The sequence below is a fragment of the Hyla sarda genome, chromosome 1, assembly GCF_029499605.1.
Source record: "Hyla sarda isolate aHylSar1 chromosome 1, aHylSar1.hap1, whole genome shotgun sequence".
Lineage (NCBI taxonomy): Eukaryota > Metazoa > Chordata > Amphibia > Anura > Hylidae > Hyla > Hyla sarda.
In genome coordinates, this window is record NC_079189.1 from 54,297,232 (window position 1) to 54,315,868 (window position 18,637).

Here is an 18,637-nt window from a genome sequence, read left to right on the forward strand (position 1 = left end):
AATGAAAAAGGGTGTTTAAACTCTAACAGTTATCCCACTATGTGCAAAAGAGAAAAACTTACCCAAAATAAGAATGTGGGCTATAGGCAGTCGCACCCACTCCACAGATTCACTCCGCACAACAGATAATCACAGTTTTTGAAACTCCTCTTTCACGCCCCCTCTTACACAGCAACACTCAAAAAGAGCAAGCTCTCAATAAGAGTCCCAAGCTAAGATTTATACACCTGTGCCCAATCTACTCCTCCTCCCCCTAGAGGTGGAACAGAGAAAAAAAAAAAAAATGAAAAAGGGTGTTTAAACTCTAACAGTTATCCCACTATGTGCAAAAGAGAAAAACTTACCCAAAATAAGAATGTGGGCTATAGGCAGTCGCACCCACTCCACAGATTCACTCCGCACAACAGATAATCACAGTTTTTGAAACTCCTCTTTCACGCCCCCTCTTACACAGCAACACTCAAAAAGAGCAAGCTCTCAATAAGAGTCCCAAGCTAAGATTTATACACCTGTGCCCAATCTACTCCTCCTCCCCCTAGAGGTGGAACAGAGAAAAAAAAAAAAAAAAAATGAAAAAGGGTGTTTAAACTCTAACAGTTATCCCACTATGTGCAAAAGAGAAAAACTTACCCAAAATAAGAATGTGGGCTATAGGCAGTCGCACCCACTCCACAGATTCACTCCGCACAACAGATAATCACAGTTTTTGAAACTCCTCTTTCACGCCCCCTCTTACACAGCAACACTCAAAAAGAGCAAGCTCTCAATAAGAGTCCCAAGCTAAGATTTATACACCTGTGCCCAATCTACTCCTCCTCCCCCTAGAGGTGGAACAGAGAAAAAAAAAAAAAAAAAATGAAAAAGGGTGTTTAAACTCTAACAGTTATCCCACTATGTGCAAAAGAGAAAAACTTACCCAAAATAAGAATGTGGGCTATAGGCAGTCGCACCCACTCCACAGATTCACTCCGCACAACAGATAATCACAGTTTTTGAAACTCCTCTTTCACGCCCCCTCTTACACAGCAACACTCAAAAAGAGCAAGCTCTCAATAAGAGTCCCAAGCTAAGATTTATACACCTGTGCCCAATCTACTCCTCCTCCCCCTAGAGGTGGAACAGAGAAAAAAAAAAAAAAAAAATGAAAAAGGGTGTTTAAACTCTAACAGTTATCCCACTATGTGCAAAAGAGAAAAACTTACCCAAAATAAGAATGTGGGCTATAGGCAGTCGCACCCACTCCACAGATTCACTCCGCACAACAGATAATCACAGTTTTTGAAACTCCTCTTTCACGCCCCCTCTTACACAGCAACACTCAAAAAGAGCAAGCTCTCAATAAGAGTCCCAAGCTAAGATTTATACACCTGTGCCCAATCTACTCCTCCTCCCCCTAGAGGTGGAACAGAGAAAAAAAAAAAAAAAAAATGAAAAAGGGTGTTTAAACTCTAACAGTTATCCCACTATGTGCAAAAGAGAAAAACTTACCCAAAATAAGAATGTGGGCTATAGGCAGTCGCACCCACTCCACAGATTCACTCCGCACAACAGATAATCACAGTTTTTGAAACTCCTCTTTCACGCCCCCTCTTACACAGCAACACTCAAAAAGAGCATAGATCCTCATCTGTAGAAAACAAGCTCATTGGACTGGGTAACATCTTGTATGCTGTGTCACATCTAAATCTGCAACTACATGAGTCACAACTACTAATGCTAATAGCACCTCAGGAACTTTCCATTCAGTAAATCTGCTGCAAAAGCATCTTTTAAAGGGACAGTGACCAAATACTTGTTACAAGCGGTAACATTCCACGCTGTGCTAAAAATAAGTTTCAGTAAAGTGTTAGTAGTTTCACAGAACTCTAGTGTACAGAGGTCTTATTCCAGTACAATGGTCCCTCAACATACGATGGTAATCTGTTCCAAATGGGCCATCTTTGTTTAAACCATCGTATGTTGAGGAATCCGTGCAATGTAAAGTATAGGACAGTGATCTATAACCTGCGGACCTCCAGATGTTGCTAAACTACAACACCCAGCATGCCCGGACAGCCATCGGCTGTCCGGGCATGCTGGGAGTTGTAGTTTTGCAACATCTGGAGGTCCGCAGGTTGAAGACCACTGGTATAGGAGGTTATACTCACCTGTCCCCGCCGCTCCGGACCATCACCGCTCACCACCGATGCCCTGGATGTCGCTTTCCATCGCTGTCGCCGCTTCACCGGGGTGTCCCCGACGCTCCGGCAAGGCCTCTGCTTCCCCGGCATTCTCACTCTCCGTCGCCGCCACCACATCGCTATGCACGCCGCTCCTATTGGATGACGGGACGGCATGCGAGATGACGTGATGAGGACGATGGAGAGCGCCGACGATGCAGGGGATCCCGAAGAGGACGTGCCAGAGCCCCGAGGACAGGTAAGTGATCGTCAGTGGACCACACGGGGCAACGTAAACGGTTATCCGGTGGCAGCTTAAGCAGTCTGCGCTGCCGGATAGCCGTTTATGCGATGGCCCCGACATACAGAAGCATCGTATGTTGAAATGATCGTATGTCGGGGCCATCGTAGGTCGGGGGGTCACTGTATTTTGCACTACAGAAACAGCTCAGCTGACAAAAGGAACTTGGGCTTAGTTCACACTGCTGTTGTGCTCTGACCCGCTCAGACAGAAAGGACTCAGAATGGGTCTGCTGTGTCCTGACAGATCCCATTGACTTGAATGGGATCCTTCGGGTGTCCGGTATTTTACAGGAGTTAAGCAGAGAAAAATAAGGACATGTACTATTTATTTCTCAGCTCGCCTTCCGATGGACTTACAGATGGAGCTCCGTTTACCGGAACACAATGGCTGTGTGAATAAGCCCTTAGACTCACGGGAAACATCAGGTTAGCTACACCACCCTGCCAGGCAACATAACAACTAAAGAACTACTACTACCAGCTGAGCTGCATTGCAAATGTCCCCAAGCGGTACAAGTTTACAGTAAAGTGCTGGTTGATAAATCTGGTATATCAATAGCCTACTTTATCTAGCCTAAAAGCACCTATACACCTTAAACGTGCACTGTCAGATACAAAATCTTTTTATATGTTGTACATCTTGGCAAAACTTTAACCTCTCTAATATACTTCATAAGAAAATTTTACTTTAAATGGATATCAGCTCACCCACTGCGCCCTGCCCCGCCCAGGCACTATGCAAGAAAAAGTAATGTCCAGTGTGATCTTCTCGGGTCACCTTTATTTTATTAAGCAGTGCAAGATATACAAGGTTTCAAAACAGTGACGCGTTTCAGATATATGTTCACAGCCTTAGAATGCATCACTGTTTTAAAAATTTGTATGCCTTGTTCCGCTTAATAAAGGAAAGTTGATCTGAGAAAACCACACTGAACATTCCTTTTCCTTCCATAAGAAAATGTTATTTCTTTTTTATAAAAATCATGACTTATAAAATCATGGCCTTGTCCAAGCTGAAGGCATGGACAAAGTTGAGTAAGTGAGGGTGGGCTAGCACTCCTCTGAGCTCTCTCCTGTCTGACAGGACTCCTCTGTGACCTCCCCTGTCTGATAGCACTCCTCTGTGCTCTCTCCTGTCTGATAGGACTCCTCTGTGACCTCTCCTGTCTGATAGTACTCATCTGTGCTCTCTCCTGTCTGATAGTACTCCTCTGTGCTCTCTCCTGTCTGATAACACTCCTCTGTGATCTCCCCTGTCTGATAGTACTCCTCTGTGCTCTCTCCTGTCTGATAACACTCCTCTGTGATCTCCCCTGTCTGATAGTACTCCTCTGTGCTCTTTCCTGTCTGAGAGGACTCCTCTGTGCTCTCTCCTGTCTGATAGTACTCCTCTGTGCTTTCTCCAGTCTGATAGTATTCCTCTGTGCTCTCTCCTGTCTGATAGTATTTCTCTGTGCTCTTTCCTGTCTGATAGTACTCCTCTGTGCTCTCTCCAGTCTGATAGTATTCCTCTGTGCTCTCTCCTGTCTGATAGTATTCCTCTGTGCTCTCTCCTGTCTGATAGTATTTCTCTGTGCTCTTTCCTGTCTGAAAGTACTCCTCTGTGCTCTCTCCAGTCTGATAGTAATCCTCTGTGTTTTCTCCTGTCTCATAGTATTCCCCTGTGCTCTCTCCTGTCTGATAGCACTCCTCTGTGATATCCTCTGTCTGATAGTACTCCTCTGTGCTCTCTCCTGTCTGATAGGACTCCTCTGTGCTCTTTCCTGTCTGATAGCACTCCTCTGTGCTCTCTCCTGTCTGATAGCACTCCTCTGTGCTCTCTCCTGTCTGATAGTACTCCTCTGTGCTCTCTTCAGTCTGATAGCACTCCTCTGTGCTCTCTCCTGTGTCATAGTACTCCTCTTTGTTCTCTCCTGTCTGAAAGTACTCCTCTGTGCTCTCTCCTGTCTGATAGCACTCCTCTGTGGTCTCTCCTGTCTGATAGCACCCCTCTGTGCTCTCTCCTGTCTGATAGAACTCCACTGTGCTCTCTCCTGTCTGATAGAACTCCTCTGTGCTCTCTCCTGTCTGATAGGACTCCTCTGTGCTCTCTCCTGTCTGAGAGGACTCCTCTGTGCTCTCTCGTGTCTGATAGTACTCCTCTGTGCTCTCTCCAGTCTGATAGTATTCCTCTGTGCTCTCTCCTGTCTGATAGTATTTCTCTGTGCTCTTTCCTGTCTGATAGTACTCCTCTGTGCTCTCTCCAGTCTGATAGTATTCCTCTGTGCTCTCTCCTGTCTGATAGTATTTCTCTGTGCTCTTTCCTGTCTGAAAGTACTCCTCTGTGCTCTCTCCAGTCTGATAGTAATCCTCTGTGTTTTCTCCTGTCTCATAGTATTCCCCTGTGCTCTCTCCTGTCTGATAGCACTCCTCTGTGATCTCCCCTGTCTGATAGTACTCCTCTGTGCTCTCTCCTGTCTGATAGGACCCCTCTGTGCTCTTTCCTGTCTGATAGCACTCCTCTGTGCTCTCTCCTGTCTCATAGCACTCCTCTGTGCTCTCTCCTGTCTGAAAGTACTCCTCTGTGCTCTCTCCTGTCTGATAGCACTCCTCTGTGGTCTCTCCTGTCTGATAGCACCCCTCTGTGCTCTCTCCTGTCTGATAGAACTCCACTGTGCTCTCTCCTGTCTGATAGAACTCCTCTGTGCTCTCTCCTGTCTGATAGGACTCCTCTGTGCTCTCTCCTGTCTGAGAGGACTCCTCTGTGCTCTCTCCTGTCTGATAGTACTTCTCTGTGCTCTCTCCAGTCTGATAGTATTCCTCTGTGCTCTCTCCTGTCTGATAGTATTTCTCTGTGCTCTTTCCTGTCTGATAGTACTCCTCTGTGCTCTCTCCAGTCTGATAGTATTCCTCTGTGCTCTCTCCTGTCTGATAGTATTTCTCTGTGCTCTTTCCTGTCTGAAAGTACTCCTCTGTGCTCTCTCCAGTCTGATAGAAATCCTCTGTTTTCTCCTGTCTCATAGTATTCCCCTGTGCTCTCTCCTGTCTGATAGCACTCCTCTGTGATCTCCCCTGTCTGATAGTACTCCTCTGTGTTCTCTCCTGTCTGATAGCACTCCTCTGTGCTCTCTCCTGTCTGATAGCACTCCTCTGTGCTCTCTCCTGTCTGATAGTACTCCTCTGTGCTCTCTTCAGTCTGATAGCACTCCTCTGTGCTCTCTCCTGTGTCATAGTACTCCTCTTTGTTCTCTCCTGTCTGAAAGTACTCCTCTGTGCTCTCTCCTGTCTGATAGCACTCCTCTGTGGTCTCTCCTGTCTGATAGCACCCCTCTGTGCTCTCTCCTGTCTGATAGAACTCCACTGTGCTCTCTCCTGTCTGATAGAACTCCTCTGTGCTCTCTCCTGTCTGATAGGACTCCTCTGTGCTCTCTCCTGTCTGAGAGGACTCCTCTGTGCTCTCTCCTGTCTGATAGTACTCCTCTGTGCTCTCTCCAGTCTGATAGTATTCCTCTGTGCTCTCTCCTGTCTGATAGTATTCCTCTGTGCTCTTTCCTGTCTGATAGTACTCCTCTGTGCTCTCTCCAGTCTGATAGTATTCCTCTGTGCTCTCTCCTGTCTGATAGTATTTCTCTGTGCTCTTTCCTGTCTGAAAGTACTCCTCTGTGCTCTCTCCAGTCTGATAGTAATCCTCTGTGTTTTCTCCTGTCTCATAGTATTCCCCTGTGCTCTCTCCTGTCTGATAGCACTCCTCTGTGATCTCCCCTGTCTGATAGTACTCCTCTGTGCTCTCTCCTGTCTGATAGGACTCCTCTGTGCTGTTTCCTGTCTGATAGCACTCCTCTGTGCTCTCTCCTGTCTGATAGCACTCCTCTGTGCTCTCTCCTGTCTGAAAGTACTCCTCTGTGCTCTCTCCTGTCTGATAGCACTCCTCTGTGGTCTCTCCTGTCTGATAGCACCCCTCTGTGCTCTCTCCTGTCTGATAGAACTCCACTGTGCTCTCTCCTGTCTGATAGAACTCCTCTGTGCTCTCTCCTGTCTGATAGGACTCCTCTGTGCTCTCTCCTGTCTGAGAGGACTCCTCTGTGCTCTCTCCTGTCTGATAGTACTCCTCTGTGCTCTCTCCAGTCTGATAGTATTCCTCTGTGCTCTCTCCTGTCTGATAGTATTTCTCTGTGCTCTTTCCTGTCTGATAGTACTCCTCTGTGCTCTCTCCAGTCTGATAGTATTCCTCTGTGCTCTCTCCTGTCTGATAGTATTTCTCTGTGCTCTTTCCTGTCTGAAAGTACTCCTCTGTGCTCTCTCCAGTCTGATAGAAATCCTCTGTGTTTTCTCCTGTCTCATAGTATTCCCCTGTGCTCTCTCCTGTCTGATAGCACTCCTCTGTGATCTCCCCTGTCTGATAGTACTCCTCTGTGCTCTCTCCTGTCTGATAGGACTCCTCTGTGCTCTTTCCTGTCTGATAGCACTCCTCTGTGCTCTCTCCTGTCTGATAGCACTCCTCTGTGCTCTCTCCTGTCTGATAGTACTCCTCTGTGCTCTCTTCAGTCTGATAGCACTCCTCTGTGCTCTCTCCTGTGTGATAGTACTCCTCTTTGCTCTCTCCTGTCTGAAAGTACTCCTCTGTGCTCTCTCCTGTCTGATAGCACTCCTCTGTGGTCTCTCCTGTCTGATAGCACCCCTCTGTGCTCTCTCCTGTCTGATAGAACTCCACTGTGCTCTCTCCTGTCTGATAGAACTCCTCTGTGCTCTCTCCTGTCTGATAGGACTCCTCTGTGCTCTCTCCTGTCTGATAGTGCTCCTCTGTGCTTTCCTGTCTGATAGTACTCCTCTGTGCTCTCGCCTGTCTGATCGTACTCCTCTGTGCTCTCTTCTGTCTGATAGAACTCGTCTGATAGCACTCCTCTGTGCTCTCTCCTGTCCGATAGTACTCCTTTGTGCTGTCTTCTGTCTGATAGCACTCCTCTGTCCCCTCTCTTGTCTGATAGTGTTCCTCTGTGCTCTCTCCTGTCTGATAGCACTCCTCTGTGATCTCGCCTGTCTGATAGTACTCCTCTGTGCTCTCTCCTGTCTGATAGCACTCCTCTATGCTCTCTCCTGTCTGACAGCACTCCTCTGTGTTCTCTCCTGTCTGATTGTACTCCTCTGTGCTCTCTCCTATGTGATAGTACTCCTCTTTGCTCTCTCCTGTCTGAAAGTACTCCTCTGTGCTCTCTCCTGACTGATAGCACTTCTCTGTGCTCTCTCCTGTCTGATAGCACCCCTCTGTGCTCTCTTCTGTTTGATAGAACTCAACTGTGCTCTCTCCTGTCTGATAGTACTCCTCTGTGCTCTCTCCTGTCTGATAGAACTCCTCTGTGCTCTCTCCTGTTTGATAGGACTCCTCTGTGCTCTCTCTTGTCTGATAGTACTCCTCTGTGCTCTCTTGTCTGATAGTTCTCCTCTGTGCTCTCTTCTGTCTGATCGTACTCCTCTGTGCTCTCTTCTGTCTGATAGCATTCGTCTGATAGTACTCCTCACTGCTCTCTCCTGTCCGATAGTACTCCTTTGTGCTGTCTCCTGTCTGATAGCACACCTCTTTGCTCTCTCCTGTCTGATAGTACTCCTCTGTGCTCTCTTCTGTCTGATAGTATTCCTCTGTGCTCTCCTGTCTGATAGCCCTTCTCCATGCTCTCTCCTGTCCGATAGTACTCCTTCGTGCTGTCTCCTGTCTGATAGCACTCCTCTGTGCTCTCTCCTGTCTGATAGTACTCCTCTGTGCTCTCTTCTGTCTGATGGTACTCGCCTGTGCTCTCTCCTGACTGATAGAACGCGTCTAAAGTGAAAGTGAAAGCTTCCCGGCAGCTCAATCGGGCTGATCGGGACCATCGCACTCCTCTGTGCTCTCTCCTATACGATAGCACTCCTCTGTGCTCTCTTTTGTCTGATAGTACTCCTCTGTGCTCTCCTGTCTGATAGTACTCCTCTGTGCTTTCTCCTGTTTGATAGGACTTCTCTGTAGTCTCTCCTGTCAGATAATACTCCTCTGGGCTCTCTCCTGTCTGATAGCACTCCTTTACGCTCTCCTGTTTAATAGAACTCCTCTGTGCTCTCTCCTGTCTAATAGCACTCCTCCGTGCTCTCTTCTGTCTGATAGTACTCCTCTGAGCTCTCTCCTGTCTGATAGTACTCCTACGTGCTCTCTTCTGTCTGATAGTACTCCTCTGTGCTCTCTCCTGTCTGATAATACTCCTCTGTGCTCTCTCCTGTCTGATAGAATGCGCCTAAAGTGAAAGTGAAGGCTTCCCGGAAGCTCAATCGGGCTGATCGGGACCATCGGGGTGAAAATCCAGGCTTGAGCAATCGACCGCTGATAACCCTGATCAATGCAATGCGATGGCAGTGATCAGTGTATTGAATCAATGTAGTGCATGTTATAGTCCCCTATGCTATAACATTGCGGAAAAAAGTAAATAAAGATCCTTTAACCCAGGGGTCTCAAACTCAAATGATCCGGGGGCCACTTGATGTAGCAGCTGGGTGAAGCTGGGCCATATGCGTCCCTTACATATAATGCCCCCATCATGCGCCCCTCACATATAATGACCCCATCATGCGCCCCTCATCATCCACCAGAAGCACCCCCATCATCCACCAGCAAACCCCCCCATTCCCCCTACCCCTGTGGGGTAATAGCATAAGCTGACGGATGATGAGGGTGCTACTTCTGGGGGTTCCCCACATTAGGTAGGCAGCAGGTTCCCCACATTAGGTAGTAGCAGTTTCCCCACATTAGGTAGTAGCAGGTTCCCCACATTAGGTAGTAGCAGGTTCCCCACATTAGGTAGAAGCAGGTTCCCCACATTAGGCAGAAGCAGGTTCCCCACAATAAGTAGAATCAGGTTCCCCACATTAGGTAGTAGCAGGTTCCCCACATTAGGTAGTAGCAGGTTCCCCACATTAGGTGGTAGCAGGTTCCCCACATTAGTTGGTAGCAGTTTCCCCACATTAGGTAGTAGCAGGTTCCCCACATTAGGTAGTAGCAGGTTCCCCACATTAGGTAGAAGCAGGTTCCCCACATTAGGCAGAAGCAGGTTCCCCACAATAAGTAGAATCAGGTTCCCCACATTAGGTAGTAGCAGGTTCCCCACATTAGGTAGTAGCAGGTTCCCCACATTAGGTGGTAGCAGGTTCCCCACATTAGTTGGTAGCAGTTTCCCCACATTAGGTAGTAGCATGTTCCCCACATTAGGTAGTAGCAGTTTCCCCACATTAGGTAGAAGCAGGTTCCCCACATTAGGTAGAAGCAGGTTCCCCACATTAGGTAGTAGCAGGTTCCCCACATTAGGTAGTAGCAGGTTCTCTACATTAGGTAGAAGCAGGTTTCCCACATTAAGTGGTAGCATGTTCCCCACATTAGTTGGTAGCAGGTTCCCCACATTAGGTAGCAGCATGTTCCCCACATTAGGTAGTAGCAGTTTCCCCACATTAGGTAGAAGCAGGTTCCCCACATTAGGTAGAAGCAGGTTCCCCACATTAGGTAGTAGCAGGTTCCCCACATTAGGTAGTAGCAGGTTTCCCACATTAGGTAGTAGCAGGTTCCCCACATTAGGTAGTAGCAGGTTCCCCACATTAGGTAGAAGCAGGTTCCCCACATTAGGCAGAAGCAGGTTCCCCACAATAGGTAGAAGCAGGTTCCCCACATTAGGTAGTAGCAGGTTCCCCACATTAGGTGGTAGCAGGTTCCCCACATTAGTTGGTAGCAGGTTCCCCACATTAGGTAGAAGCAGGTTCCCCACATTAGGTAGTAGCAGGTTCCCCACATTAGGTAGCATTGTCGTTTCCCTGGTAGTTAGGCAGCAGGTTCCCCACATTAGATAGGCAGCAGGTTCCCCACATTAGGTAGGTAGTAGCAGTTTCCCCACATTAGGTAGTAGCAGGTTCCCCACATTAGGTAGTAGCAGGTTCTCTACATTAGGTAGAAGCAGGTTTCCCACATTAAGTGGTAGCATGTTCCCCACATTAGTTGGTAGCAGGTTCCCCACATTAGGTAGCAGCATGTTCCCCACATTAGGTAATAGCAGTTTCCCCACATTAGGTAGAAGCAGGTTCCCCACATTAGGTAGAAGCAGGTTCTCCACATTAAGTAGAAGCAGGTTCCCCACATTAGGTAGTAGCAGGTTCCCCACATTAGGTAGTAGCAGGTTTCCCACATTAGGTAGTAGCAGGTTCCCAACATTAGGTAGAAGCAGGTTCCCCACATTAGGTAGAAGCAGGTTCCCCACATTAGGTAGAAACAGGTTCCCCACATTAGGTAGTAGCAGGCTCCCCACATTAAGTAGTAGCAGGCTCCCCACATTAGGTAGTAGTAGGTTCCCCACATTAGGTAGTAGCAGGTTCCCCACATTAAGTAGCAGGTTCCCCACATTAGGTGGTAGCAGGTTCCCCAGATGAGGTAGAAGCAGTTTCCCCACTATAGGTAGTAACAGGTTCCCCACATTAGGTAGTAGCAGGTTCCCCACATTAGATAGTAGCAGGTTCCCCACATTATTTAGTAGCAGGTTCCCCACATTAGGTAGAAGCAGGTTCCCCACATGAATTGGTAGCAGGTTCCCCACATTAAGTAGTAGCATATTCCCCACATTAGGTAGTAGAAGTTTCCCTACATTAGGTAGAAGTAGGTTCCCCACATTAGGTAGTAGCAGGCTCCCCACATTAGGTAGTAGCAGTTTCCCCATATTAGGTAGAAGCAGGTTCCCCACATTAGGTAGAAGCAGGTTCCGCACATTAGGTAGTAGCAGGCTCCCCACATTAGGTAGTAGCATATTCCCCACATTAGGTAGAAGCAGGTTCCCCACATTAGGTAGAAGCAGGTTCTTCACATTGGGTAGAAGCAGGTTCCCCACATTAGGTGGTAGCAGGTTCCCACATTAGGTAGTAGCAGGTTCCCCACTTTAGGTAGTAGCAGGTTCCCCACATTAGGTAGTAGCAGGTTCCCCACATTAGGTGGTAGCAGGTTCCCCACATTAGGTAGTAGCAGGTTCGTTCCCCACATTAGGTAGTAGCAGGTTCCCCACATTAGGTAGAAGCAGGTGCTTCACATTAGGTAGTAGCAGGTTCCCCACATTAGGTATCAGCAGGTTCCCCACATTAGGTAGTAGCAGGTTCCCCACATTAGGTAGTAACAGGTTCCCCACATTAGGTAGTAGCAGGTTCCCCACATTAGGTAGAAGCAGGTTCCCCACATTAGGTAGTAGTAGGCTCCCCACATTAGGTAGTAGCAGGTTCCCCACATTAGGTGGAAGCAGGTTCCCCACATTAGGTAGTAGCAGGTTCGTTCCCCACATTAGGTAGTAGCAGGTTCCCCACATTAGGTAGAAGCAGGTGCTTCACATTAGGTAGTAGCAAGTTCGTTCCCCACATTAGGTAGTAGCAGGTTCCCCACATTAGGTAGTAGCAGGTTCCCCACATTAGGTAGTAGCAGGTTCCCCACATTAGGTAGAAGCAGGTTCCCCACATTAGGTAGTAGTAGGCTCCCCACATTAGGTAGTAGCAGGTTCCCCACATTAGGTGGTAGCAGGCTCCCCACATTAGGTGGTAGCAGGCTCCCCACATTAGGTAGTAGCAGGTTCGTTCCCCACATTAGGTAGTAGCAGGTTCCCCACATTAGGTAGAAGCAGGTGCTTCACATTAGGTAGTAGTAGGTTCCTCACATTAGGTAGCAGCAGGTTCCCCACATTAGGTAGTAGCAGGTTCCCCACATTAGGTGGTAGCAGGCTCCCCACATTAGGTGGTAGCAGGCTCCCCACATTAGGTAGTAGCAGGTTCGTTCCCCACATTAGGTAGTAGCAGGTTCCCCACATTAGGTAGAAGCAGGTGCTTCACATTAGGTAGTAGCAGGTTCCTCACATTAGGTAGCAGCAGGTTCCCCACATTAGGTAGTAGCAGGTTCCCCACATTAGGTGGTAGCAGGCTCCCCACATTAGGTGGTAGCAGGCTCCCCACATTAGGTAGTAGCAGGTTCATTCCCCACATTAGGTAGTAGCAGGTTCCCCACATTAGGTAGAAGCAGGTGCTTCACATTAGGTAGTAGCAGGTTCCTCACATTAGGTAGCAGCAGGTTCCCCACATTAGGTAGCATTGTCGTTCCAGCCCCCCCCCCCGACTATCACACACACACACATAGACACACTTACCTTTCCTGCGCTGCGCTTCTCTCCGGTGGCAGCCTGACGAGTGACGTCTTGTGCCTATCTGTGGAGGGACGTCACATGCGCGACGTCCCTCACCAGACTCGGGCCGGCCGGCAAACCGAAGACACAGAGGAGGAGGGCGGGGTAAGCGAAGCCTTCCGGCATTTAGCACTGCTTGCCCGAAGCAGGGCTAAATGCCTGAAGAAACCACCTGCCCGCCGCCCGGAACTACATGTCCCGGGTGTCACGCAATATAATTCACACATCCCTGGTGCGGTCCACAAACTTTCGTTCCCCACATTAGGTAGTAGCAGGTTCCCCACATTAGGTAGTAGCAGGTTCCCCACATTAGGTAGAAGCAGGTTCCCCACATTAGGTAGTAGTAGGCTCCCCACATTAGGTAGTAGCAGGTTCCCCACATTAGGTGGTAGCAGGCTCCCCACATTAGGTGGTAGCAGGCTCCCCACATTAGGTAGTAGCAGAAGTTTGAGAGCCCTCCTTTAACCCCTCCGCTAATATAAGTTTGAATCACCCCCCTTTTCCCATTTAAACAAAAAAAACTGTGTAAATAAAAATAAGCATATGTGGTATCGCCGCATACTTAAATGTTCAAACTATAAAAATATATAGTAAATCAAACCGCACGGTCAATGGCGTACACGCAAAAAAATTCAAAAGTCCAAAATAGCGTATTTGGGGTCACTTTTTATATCATGAAAAAATTTATAAAAAGCGTTCAAAAAGTCTGATCAATACAAAAACGGTACCGCTAAAAACTTCAGATGACGGCGCAAAAAATGAGTCCTCATACCGCCCCGTACATGTTAAAATAAAAAAAGTTATAGGGGTCAGAAGATGACAATTTTAAACGTATACATTTTCCTGCATGTAGTTATGATTTTTTCCAGAAGTGCGACAAAATCAAACCTATATAAGTAGGGTATCATTTTAACCGTATGGACCTACAGAATATATATGGGGTGTCATTTTTACCTCAAAATGTAGTGCGTAGAAACAGAAGCCCCCAAAAGCTACAAAATTGCTTTTTTTCTTCAACTTTGTCACGCAATTATTTTTTTTTGTTCCACCGTAGATTTTTGGGTAAAGTGACTGACGTCATTACAAAGTAGAATTGGTGGCGCAAATAATAAGCCATAATATGGATTTTTTAGGTGCAAAATTGAAAGGGTTATGATTTTTAAAAGGTGAGGAGGAAAAAAGGAAAGTGCAAAAACGGAAAAACCTCGGGTCCTTAAAGGGGAAACAAAAAATAAATAAATAAATAAAAAAGGCATAGGGGGAGATTTATCAAAACCTGTCCAGAGGAAAAGTTGCTGAGTTGCCCATAGCAACCAATCAGATCGCTTCTTTCATTTTCCAGAGACCTCTTCAAAAATGAAAGAAGTGATCTGATTGGTTGCTATGGGCAACTCAGCAACTTTTCCTCTGGACAGGTTTTGATAAGTCTCCCCCATAATTTTTATTTTTTGGCTATTTATTCCAAATTCAGATTGATGGTATATTTGCATTGCGGTCTTTTTTTTGTCGCCATTGGCAACCTAATAATCGCTCTGGCTGGGTGAATGGTCGCCTGTGACATAGTTATTCTTCATGTACACCAGAATTCTCCACCTGGTGGCTCTCCAGCTGTTGCAATACTACAACTCCCAGCATGCCCTGACAGCCTTCGGCTGTCAGGGCATGCTGGGAGTTGTAGTATTGCAACAGCTGGAGGTGCACATGTTGTAGCCCAGTGCAGTGAGGGGTGACAGTGAGGGGCAGGCAGCCTTTTTGTGTACGCTGCTCCTCTGCCCGGTAGTCACTGACTGTCAGCCTCTCTTCTTTGTTCCTGTGGCCCCGCCCCCCGGCTTTAGCGCCTCCCATTGGCTGGAGGTGACTGGAGGGGACACGCTGCTCGGGCTCCAGCAGTCGGGCTCCAGCTCCTGCCATTGTTAGCAGCCCCGGGGCCCCGTCCACCTCCTCCGCCTCCTCCGCTCACCATGCCCGGGAAAGCCGCCTGTACCGGAGCCGCCATGCTGAGGTCCTGCAGAGGTAAGAGAGCCCGGCCCGCCGTGTGCATGGCATAAGGTCCTGGGCATAGGAGGGCACTGTACATATGTTCTGTGGAGAAGGCACTGTATGCAGGCAGGTCTATGACTATGTATTATGGCTATATATGTGCTTTATGGCTTGTTATATAAGGTATACAGAGTGCACATATATGTACATACATATGTGCATTGTATGGAATAGCTATTCTAGTGTATGTATACATACACATATAGGGAGTGCACTAGATACGAGTGGGTGCAATGTGTGTGTGTGTGTATATATATATATATATATATATATATATATATATATATATATATGGATGTGTAGACAAAGCAGTAAGTGCATTGTATTCATACATATAGAGGTGTACTAGATGGCAGTAAGTGCATTGTATTCATACATATAGGGTTGTACTAGATGGCAGTATGTGCATTGTATTCATACATATAGGGGTGTACTAGATGGCAGTATGTGCATTGTATACATACATATAGGGGTGTACTAGATGGCAGTATGTGCATTGTATACATACATATAGGGGTGTACTAGATGGCAGTATGTGCATTGTATTCATACATATAGGGGTGTACTAGATGGCAGTATGTGCATTGTATTCATACATATAGGGGTGTACTAGATGGCAGTATGTGCATTGTATTCATACATATAGGGGTGTACTAGATGGCAGTAATTGCATTGTATACATATAGGGGTGTACTAGATGGCAGCATGTGCATTGTATACATATAGGGGTGTACTAGATGGCAGTAAGTGCATTGTATACATACATATAGGGGTGTACTAGATGGCAGTAATTGCATTGTATACATATAGGGGTGTACTAGATGGCAGTAATTGCATTGTATACATATAGGGGTGTACTAGATGGCAGTATGTGCATTGTATACATACATATAGGGGTGTACTAGATGGCAGTAATTGCATTGTATACATATAGGGGTGTACTAGATGGCAATAAGTGCATTGTAAGAATATAGGGGTGTACTAGATGGCAGTATGTGCATTGTAAGAATATAGGGGTGTACTAGATGGCAGTATGTGCATTGTATATATATAAGGGAGTGTACTAGATGGCAGTAAGTGCATTGTATTCATACATATAGGGGAGTGTACTAGATGGCAATAAGTGCATTGTATTCATACATATAGGGGAGTGTACTAGATGGCAATAAGTGCATTGTAAGAATATAGGGGTGTATAGAGTGTATTAGATGGCAGTATGTGCATTGTATACCTATAGGGAATGTACTAGATGGCAGTATGTGCATTGTAAACATACATATAGGGGTATGTTGACATGGGGGATGCACTAGATAGCAGTAAGTGCATTGTGGAGTGTACTGGATGGCAGTAGGTGCATTGTATACATACATATAGGGATATGTTGATATAGTGGGTGCACTAGATAGCAGTAAGTGCATTGTGGAGTGTACTGGATGGCAGTAGGTGCATTGTATACATACATATAGGGATATGTTGATATAGTGGGTGCACTAGATAGCAATAAGTGCATTGTGTACCTATATTGGTATATAGACTTAGGGAGTGTACTTGATAGTAGTAAGTGCATTGTATACATATAGGGGTATATAGGTATAAGTAAAAACATATGTTCTAGACAGAAGGAAGTGCACCGAATAGCAGTTTGTGCATTGTATACATAAAGCGGTATAGACATAGGTGAGTGCATTATATGGATATGATGCATTATTTTGAAGGCGCGGTATAGATTGTATAGAAATGTGTAATGTATAGTTGTGCTATATACAATATATAAGGGCATATGGATTAGCTGATTCTGTGTACATTGTAGGCATAGAGGGGTATATAGACATAAGGGAGTGCACTGGATTGCAGTATGTGAATTGTGCATTATATGGATATGACATCTGGTTATTGCTATTAGATATTCTAGGTATCTATACATTGATGGACTGTGTTATCCTATGTAGGTGACATGTCTGAATGAGGGCATACCCCTCGCCTGTGTGGCAGCTCAGGGCTCATTGGGATTCGGAGCAGGTCCTCACTGGCTTTCACTGTGTGTGTGTGTGTATGTATGTATGTATATATATATATATATATGTGTGTGTGTGTGTATATGTATATATATATATATATATATACACACACATGTGCTGTAACATACATTGTTTCCAGCACAGATCTTGTATCATATTGTATGCAGTAAGGATGTGCTGTGTGTTTGCATTTCCTATGACTGTTTTCTCCATCCTGTCATGTATTGTTTCCTAACCAGTGTGCCTCCAGCTGTTGCAAAACTACAACTCCCAGCATGCCCGGACAGCCAACGGCTGTCCGGGCATGCTGGGAGTTGTAGTTTTGCAACAGCTGGAGGCACACCGGTTGGGAAACACTGCTGTAATGTATGACTGATTCCTGTAGTAAGTGCTTCCAGCGCCTCTACCGCCCACCATGCCACCCTGTCCCTGCATACTTGGCACTGGCACAGTCAGTGAATAGCATTTGTGGGCTGTGAGTGGTTCTCCGTCTCCTGACAGGCTTATTTCCTGTGCGGCTGTGATTGGTGGCCACTCAGGCTTTGCTCACTGAAACGTATTTCAATTTCTTCCATTGGGAATTTTTGTTCTCCTTTTGCAGCGGGAGAAAATAACTGAATGACTTCTCTTCTCCTCCCAAGTCCGGTGTACCAGGCGGAGGCCTGCAGCTGTGTCTGGCAGGGAACTGGTTAAATTGATGTGTGTCCCCATTGTAATATCATTAGCCGCCTCTCATGTCATGTCTCCTAGCCAGGGTATTGCTGCGTGTGGGGAATCTCATTGCAGCTTGATGAAGTGTTTTATCCTGTTTGCTTTGACTTAGCAGCCTGGAGTGAATTATTATTGTCCGGGCAGACGCGTTAGAAGCCGCCATGATGTTTTCTCATAGACTGTGTAACTTTAAAAATAAACATTAAATAAAATAGTTTGTTCCCTTTCACACTATGGAATTTTCTATTCTTGCAGCAGCCTCCCATTGACTTCAATTTGACTTAAAGGAAAAGTTGCTGAGTTGCCTATAGCAACCAATCAGATAGCTTCTTTCATTTTTGCTGAGTTGCCCATAGCAACCAATCAGATCACTAGTTTCACTTTTAACAAGGCCTCTGCAAAATGAAAGAACCGATCTGATTGGTTGCTATGGGCAACTCGGCAACCTTTTCTCTGGACAGGTTTTGATCAATCTCCCCCATTGTATACGTGTGTGGGTATTAAAGCTGGGCGGTATACCGGTTCATACCGAATACCGGTGTGTGTTTTTGTCTTATGATATGAATTTTTCACATACAGCAAGACCGTTTCCATAGCAACCAACTCCAATGAGTGATGGCGTAGAGAAACGTCTGGCCGCACAGCGTCTCTGGGAAGTGTAGTCCGAGCCGCACTGAACTGTGACTGTGAGGAGCTGGGAGGGGACTACAACTCCCAGCGGGCACGGGAAACTCGAGCAGAACTGCGGAGACATGGAGGAGGGTTACCGGGCGGTCTGACCGGGACCCGGGGTACTATGGTGAGGATCCTCAACCACAGGAAACTCGAGCAGAACTGCGGAGACATGGAGAAGAGTTACCGGGTGGCTGGACTGAGACTCTGGGTACCATGGTGAGGACCCCCGACCACCTGACACTATACTGAGGAACCCCCCGACCACAAATACCGTTGAATACCGTGAAACCGCCATAACTTAGAAAATACCGTGACATACGTTTTTGGTCATACCACCCAGCTCTAGTGGGTATATAGACATAGGGGTGCACTACATAGCAGTAATTTCATTGTATACATATAGGGGTATATAGAAATTGGGAAGAAAATACCTTATACTATTATTCGGTCTCGTTCACGCTACAAAATTTCGATTCTGTTTGCAGCAGCCTCCCATTGACTTTAATGGGACTTAATAACATTGTATACATATATATGGGTATAT

The 18,637-nt window shown here is 46.5% G+C and overlaps 1 protein-coding gene across 3 annotated transcripts in view; it reads left to right on the top strand.

The window, feature by feature from the left end:
- Nucleotides 1-14,351: 14,351 nt before the first annotated feature.
- The window catches only part of AFAP1 (actin filament associated protein 1), a 142,517-nt gene continuing 138,231 nt past the window's right edge, over nucleotides 14,352-18,637 (top strand). For 2 of the 3 annotated variants that reach the window (XM_056555052.1, XM_056555053.1), the window contains exon 1: nucleotides 14,352-14,662. In XM_056555052.1, the coding sequence (XP_056411027.1) occupies nucleotides 14,611-14,662 (52 nt within the window). In that variant the 5' untranslated portion in view covers nucleotides 14,352-14,610. The remainder of the gene's footprint in view (nucleotides 14,663-18,637) is intronic. The other variant, XM_056555054.1, reaches the window with a different exon arrangement.